The sequence below is a fragment of the Carlito syrichta genome, unplaced genomic scaffold (genome assembly GCF_000164805.1).
Source record: "Carlito syrichta isolate Samal-C Ts95f unplaced genomic scaffold, Tarsius_syrichta-2.0.1 Scaffold302333, whole genome shotgun sequence".
Lineage (NCBI taxonomy): Eukaryota > Metazoa > Chordata > Mammalia > Primates > Tarsiidae > Carlito > Carlito syrichta.
In genome coordinates, this window is record NW_007246429.1 from 561,885 (window position 1) to 568,950 (window position 7,066).

A 7,066-nucleotide genomic window follows, 5' to 3' on the forward strand; every position below is an offset into this window, starting at 1 on the left:
TGTTTAAAAGAAAAAGTAGTTTATTAAAAAAAAATAGGATAGGGACCTTCAGCTGTTTTACCTGAGGCTAGTGCTCCTCTTCTGCTTTTCTATAATCAGCTTGGAAATCATCTTGTCTACTCCTGGCTGGCTGATGCAATGACTCTTACCTTTGTGCATAGCTGTCTGCTTTCTTGTATATGACCATTACATCATGGATCCCACTGCATTATGGTTATTGGGACACATTCAATTACCTGCACTGGCATAGAACCTGGCACATTCCTGCAAAGCCTACCTACATGGCTGGGTATGTTTGCAATGAGAGAATTAATGTACTGGTCTGGGGTCAACAGCCTGGATTTGGATACAGGCTCTGCCATGCATAGATTAGGTGAGTCCCAGGCTCTATACTGTGGCAATAGTAATCATAGTTTAAGGGACCTCCAATTGCGTTTTAAAAATGGCAAAAGTGCTGGTCACAAGATGGGTAGGGATGCCTAGGGAGAGCTGATTATTTACTATTTATGTAGTCCGTCTACTACATCCCCATCTCCCCATCCCTTTTTTCTCCTTGGCTCCATAGAGCATCATGGTTACCATAGCAGCCAGATGCTGATGATGCCTCAAGGGGGCAGCTAGGTGAAACTGAGCCAGCTTCCAAGTCCTTGCTTCCCCATACCCTTTGCGGGCCAGGGTGAGATGGTCTGAAGTTCAGCCTCCACTCAGGTTCCCCAACCCTATCTCGAATCATTTAGACCCACAAACCCTGCCTCCGCAGTCTCAGTTCAAGGCCCTGAAACCCCCTTCAGAGACTCCCTCCTCCCCAGGCTCTGTCTTCTGGCACCCTGCCGGGTTGCCGTGGAAACAGGTTCCACTGCGGACAAAGGAGGGAGCTGGGTCCTGCTTCCTCCTGGTCCTGTCGATGAGGATTTTTAGACCGTGGAGACTGCGCTGCCCTGCCCTGCATCTGCCCTCGCTCTCCGTGTTCTCACTAAGGTGGAGCTTGCCTTCTCTCACCACTGAGGCGACCATGTGTAAAAGCGTGACCACTGATGAGTGGAAGAAAATCTTCTATGAGAAGATGGAGGAGGCAAAGCCGGCTGACAGCTGGGACCTCATCATGGACCCCAACCTCAAGCACAATGTACTGGCCCCTGGCTGGAAGCAGTATCTGGAGTTGCATGCTTCAGGCAGGTGAGTAGTCCAGGAAGCAGGGGCCCTGTATCCAGCCCCTGAGTCCCTAGCCCTGAGATACCTTCCAAGGAGAGGTGGGACACACAGAACCCAGGTGTTCACTTCAGACTCAATGCTAGGCTAGTGTAGAGTTGGAGACAGAGAAAGAATTCCAATCTGGAAGTTGGGACACTTGATTCCAGCTCTTCCACTGATCACCTGTGTAACTCTTCTGAGTCACAGTTTCCCCATCTGGAAAATAAAGAGGAAGAATAATAATTATGAGTTCTAAACTCTGACATTTTACATATTTTCAGATTTTAATAATCTCTTAAAAAGTAGTGGAAAAACAAGGCCAGGAGAGGTGGCTCATTGCCTGTAATCTCAGCACTTTGGGAGGCTGAGGCAAGAAGACTGCTTTGGCCCAGGAGTTTGAGACCAGCCTAGGAAACATAACAAAACCTCATTTTTACGAAAAATTTAAAAAATTAGCCAGGCGTGGTGGTATGCACTTATAGTTCCAGCTACTTAGGAGGGTGAGGTGAAAGGCTTGCTTGAGCCTAGGAGGCTGAGACTGCGGTGTGCCATCAACTTGCTGCTGCATTCCAGCCTGGGTGACAGAGTGAGATCTTGACTCAAAAACAAAAAAAAGAAAAGAAAGAAAAGGTAGTTGAAAACCAGAGAAGGAGAGTTTGAAGTCTATTGGAGGTCAAGAGGTTTGTGCTCTGGTCGTGGGATAGCTCAGTTTAAATCTATTTAATTTAAAATATTGAACACATGCCATGTGCTAGAAACTGCCTCTATTATTAGCTCCATGGCCCTTGAACAATTCAGTTTTCTTCTTGGACCCCACTTTTTCCATTTATAAAATCAGAGATTAGCCTGTGGTTCACAGAACAGCATCAGCATCACCTGGAACTTGTTAGAAAGGCAGACTCTTGGGCCCCATTTTGGACTTGAATCAGAATTTGATTTTAAGAAGATCCCTAGGTGATCTGTATGTACAATAATATTTGAGATGATTTCGTAGCGCGATTGTCCATTGGTCTATAGTATAAAGACTAATCTTTGGGATACAAAATGGGGAGACTGAGTGGTGCAGTTTGGGGATTAGAAGCAAGGCCTTCCTGCCTGCCCTGGTACAGTCCATTCAATTTGATTCAATTCAAGAAACATTACTGGGCAACCGCTTTGTGTTGGGCCCTGGTTCTGCCTCCAACTAACTGTATGTACATGGATGCCTCTCTCACTCTCTGTCTCAGAGTAAAGCAGAGGATTAATTAGGTGATTTCTAGGTCCCTCTAATTCTGACATTTTTTAATCCAAGTTTTGTAGTCTGGTCTGAGAGGAAGAACAAGTCCCCAAAAGATGTGAATAAACAAGGAGAGAATGAAAATGTGAAGTTCCTTAATCAGCTAACAGGCAAGGTGCCATGGGCTGGACACTTGCTGGAGAGACTCAGGGACTTCTCAAAGACCTAGAAGGCTTGTGGGACTGTGTGGTTAGGGCTTGCTGCTCCCCCATACTCAGTGGCTGTGATTCTCAGCTGGTCCCAGTCAGGCCTGGGAGACTATGGACCTTGGAGACATTTTAGGCATAGACGATCTCCTCTTCCAGGCCTTGGGATGCATTAACTCTGGAACTAGCCTAGAGGCTGATAGGTGGTAATGGTGTCATTTTCTCCCAGTTGGGCTGGAGTCTGTTCACAGTCGGGGATGACAGATAAGAATGTGCAATGGGTTATGTATTTCTTGTCTGGTGTGGGCCATCCCCGCTGTCAACTCACAGGAGGACTGAGCCAAGGAATAACTCATTTAGTGCACCATGTGCATTTTACAGATGAGGAATAGGAATGGCGCTCAGTGAGAAATGGCCAGGGGGGAGGCCTGAAGGCACTAGGCTGGAGGGAACTGAGGCCTTGGAAAGCACTGAGGAGGCGGAGTACTGCTGGATGCCAGGTGGGGCCCGGGAGCCCTCTCTAGTCCCAGGGGCACTCACTAGGGGACAGCCTGGGCAGCCTCCTGGGGAAAGCTAATGAACCGAGGGAGCCAGCAACACACCGCCTCCACCTCCAGGCTCTGCCCAAGCCTTAAATCCCCTCACCTTCTTCCTGGGGTAGTTTCCACCACCTCCACACCGTCCTCTCCTCCTTCCTCTTCCCATCCCCACAGGTTCCACTGCTCCTGGTGCTGGCACACCTGGCAGTCGCCCCACGTGGTCATCCTCTTCCACATGTACCTGGACCGCGCCCAGCGGGCGGGATCGGTGCGCATGCGCGTCTTCAAGCAGCTGTGCTACGAGTGCGGCACGGCGCGGCTGGACGAGTCGAGCATGCTGGAGGAGAACATCGAGAGCCTGGTGGACAACCTCATCACCAGCTTGCGCGAGCAGTGCTACGGCGAGCGCGGAGGCCAGTACCGCATCCACGTGGCCAGCCGCCAGGACACTCGGCGGCACCGCGGTGAGTTCTGCGAGGCCTGCCAGGAGGGCATCGTGCACTGGAAGCCCAGCGAGAAGCTGCTGGAGGAGGAGGCGACCACTTACACCTTCACCCGGGCGCCCAGCCCCACCAAGCCGCAGGCCGAGACCGGCTCAGGCTGCAACTTCTGCTCTGTCCCTTGGTGTCTGTTTTGGGCCACGGTCCTGCTGCTGATCATCTACCTGCAGTTCTCCTTCCGCAGCTCTGTCTAAGGTTCCCTTGGTGGGCCCGAGGACCGTGGGTGGTGCCAGTCAGTTGGTGGGAGGGGTGGAGAACTGGGTTGGGAGTGAGCTCAAGTTCCACTGATTCAGTGACGACCCTGGACAGATTTACCAGTTTTTCCATCTGTAAAAAGTTTAGCCGGGCGCAGTGGCTCACGCCTGTAATCCCAGCACTTTAGGAGACGGAAGCGAGAGGATTGCCTGAGCCCACAGGTTCGAGACCAGCCCGGGCAACTTGCGAGACCTCTTCTCTACAACAAATAAAACAAAATTAGCCGGGTATGGTGGCACACACTCGTAGTTCCAGCTACTTGAAAGACTGAGGTGGAAGGATCACCTGAGCCCAGCAGGTCGAGGCTGTGGCGACTGTGAGTGTGCCACTACACTCCAGCCTGGGCAACAGAGTGAGACTCCTATTCCAAGAAAAAAAGAAAAGAAAATTTGGGCTAGGTCACTGGTTTTTCAAATGAAAGCCTGAATCTCAAAGTTATACGTAGGTGCCTTGAGGGTTTTTGGAATTGGAAGGTAGACTAAGTGAGTGAGTGTCCAGCTCATGGTCCAACTCCCACCCCAAATCCTGCTTCCTCCTCTTGCTTCAATCAGAACAGTTCTACCTTAGATGAAGTTCCATTTAAGGTTTTTATATAAAAAAAAGTTTAACTGCTTTAAAAAAAAAGTTTGAAATATAGAGGATTAGGTGATCTCAGAAAGCCTTTCCACAGCAGTGAGCTTGACCTTGCTCTCTTATTAATTTCTCTCCTCTACCCTTCATTATCTCCCACATCCTGTAGCTGTAGCCTTAAATTAACCTCTTTGCCTACTGTGTGAGCCTCATCCACAGCTCTGCCTTCACACACACAGCAGAGGTTTCATGTGAAGGGAGAGAGGTGAGGGCACCAGGCTTTTCCTTTGTCACTGGGTGCACAAGGTCCCTTGCTTGTTTCCCAGCTTGCGGCTTGTCTCAAGGTGGATTCTGGGGTCTGACTGGCTGAAAGATGATGGTTGGGATGGGGCCCCGTAGTGCTGGGCTTCCCATCCACTGAATATGAACTGGCAGAGAATTTAGGTGAGGTTTAGAAGACAGAGTTTTAGAAGCAAAGCACAAAATACCTGGGAAACAAATATAACGCAGCCATACAAAAGAATGAAATTGTGTCCTTTGCAGTAACATGGATGGAGCTGGAGATCATCATCCTAAGTAAACTGACTCAGAAACAGAAAATCAAACACCTCATGCTCTTACTCATATGTGGGAGCTAAACCGTCTCAAAGATGGAAATAATAGATACTGGGGGCACCAGTAAGGGGAGAAGGGGAAGGAAGTTAGGGCTCAGAAACTACCTATGGACACAGCGTTCACTATCTAGGGAATGGGTGGCCTGAGACCCAATCGTCAACACTACACAATATGTCCATGTAGCAAACATGCTTGTGTACCCTCTGAATCTAAAACAAAAACAAAAAACAAATATAATGATTCTCCATTAAAATGGAAGGCCTTCAGAGTTCTGGGACCAGAGTGTAAGAACCAAGTCCAACAGATTCTCAGGAGTACTCATGGCCAGAACACAAGAGCAGGGGCCTGACCTCCTGGGTTCTTCGCTGAAGTTGTAGTTGAGTGTCTTTCCCTCACTGGCCAAGCGTGAACCCTCTTGACAGAGATCAGTTGCCCATCTGCAACCAAAGGGATGGGGTGTTCAGAAAAAGAGGGGGGCATTAAAGATGTGAAGTTCAGGGTTGCATGGAAGGTTGAGTTGCAGATTGTTTAGGAATCACCACACTGTTCTCCATGAAGCCATAAAGAAAAAGTTATAGACTTCACAGCAACTTGGACGGATTTAAAGTCTATAACACTCAGTTACCCATTACAGATACAAAGGTCTAAGTACCATATGTACTCACTTATAAGAGGACCCCAAATATTTATTATAATACTATAAGAAAGGGATTGGCAGTAGTGGGAAATTGCCAGTGGGGGGAAGCACACAGCATCAATAAGGGTACCCGATCTCAAACCAGGCGAAGTGGGGAAAGGGAGGCCCAACTTTACCTGTACAATGACCACATGTGTATCTAACCCTGAACTGTACCCCACATCTTTAAAATATATATTTATGTATACACACACACACACACACACACACACACACACACACACACAAAGTGCTTTGCTCATGAGAAGTGCATAGATACGTGGAAGAATCTTACATCACTTAAAATGGGTGTAATATATGGTGAGGAGAGAAGTCTTTCTGATAGTAGGGCTATGGAATGGGGGTGGTGGGGAGAGGCAGCTTCTCTCAGTAAATTCTGGGGTCTGCCTGGCCGAAAGATGGTGGTTGGGTTTTAGTTCTCACTTTTGTGTTCCCTAATTTACTCCATCTTGTTTAATAACTTGATTCCCTCTCCTCCTTCTCCCACTACTCTACTCTTTAATAGAAAGTCACTAGGGTCTGTAGTGGTGGAGGGAGGAGGGCCATTAACATAAAGATGAGACACTTTAATAAAGACGGGATATCTCCAATCAAGCTTAGTAGTCATTAATGTGTGTTTGAAATTCTGCGCACAGTCCCTGATCTGTAATGGACTGTTGATCCCCTCCATCCCACCACCCTGTCTTCCCTCTCTTCTTCACGGGGTCCTCAATGAGGCTGTATTTCGCTCCAGCTCTGGGCCAATCCTGTCCATAGTCAGGAGGGATGGAGGTCAGGAGATCAGCATCAGGTCAGTCTCACTCCTACCCTGGCTAGAATTCTAGTAACCAGCTGTGACTTCCTTTAGTTCACTTACACATTATTCATTTCTTCATCCAGACCACGTATCCTGAGCACCTTCTCCCTAGCCAGTTCTGATGGGATGGTGCTGGGATGCCATGGGTGTTCAGGTATAGGTCTCTCAGAGGTCTCTGCTTACTACAGGGTTTCTCCACCCTGGCTGTACTTGATACATCCTGGGGAACTTTTAAAGAAATATCAGTGCTCAGCCTCTACCCCAGACCAATGGGATTGGAATTGGGATCGGGGATTGGCGGGGTGGGGAGATGAGGCCTAATCATCTGAGTTAGAATTAAGCACCCAGGTGATCCACCTGTGCTGCTTGGTATCATATCTTCTGACTGATAAATTGACTTTCTTTTGCATCTAATTTGATAGCACCAAGCCCTAAGATTCTCCTTGATGATCTGCCCTGGTTTCTGTAGAAGTAGGGTTTA

The 7,066-nt window shown here is 48.4% G+C and overlaps 1 protein-coding gene across 1 annotated transcript; it reads left to right on the plus strand.

Annotated features, from left to right (window-relative positions):
* The first annotated feature begins 856 nt into the window (after positions 1–856).
* On the plus strand, positions 857–3,900 carry RTP1 (receptor transporter protein 1). The gene is made up of 2 exons (XM_008056371.1): positions 857–1,176; positions 3,327–3,900. Exons 1-2 carry the CDS (start codon positions 905–907, stop codon positions 3,844–3,846), a joined length of 792 nt encoding a protein of 263 aa, XP_008054562.1. The 5' UTR covers positions 857–904; the 3' UTR covers positions 3,847–3,900.
* The last annotated feature ends 3,166 nt before the right edge of the window (positions 3,901–7,066 follow it).

Bases quoted from the DNA above. Each gene is read 5' to 3' on its own strand.
- RTP1 (XM_008056371.1), top strand. From the start codon at position 905: ATGAGGATTTTTAGACCGTGGAGACTGCGCTGCCCTGCCCTGCATCTG. The intron at 1,177-3,326 runs GTGAGTAGTCCA...CCATCCCCACAG, and splicing joins GAGTTGCATGCTTCAGGCAG to GTTCCACTGCTCCTGGTGCT.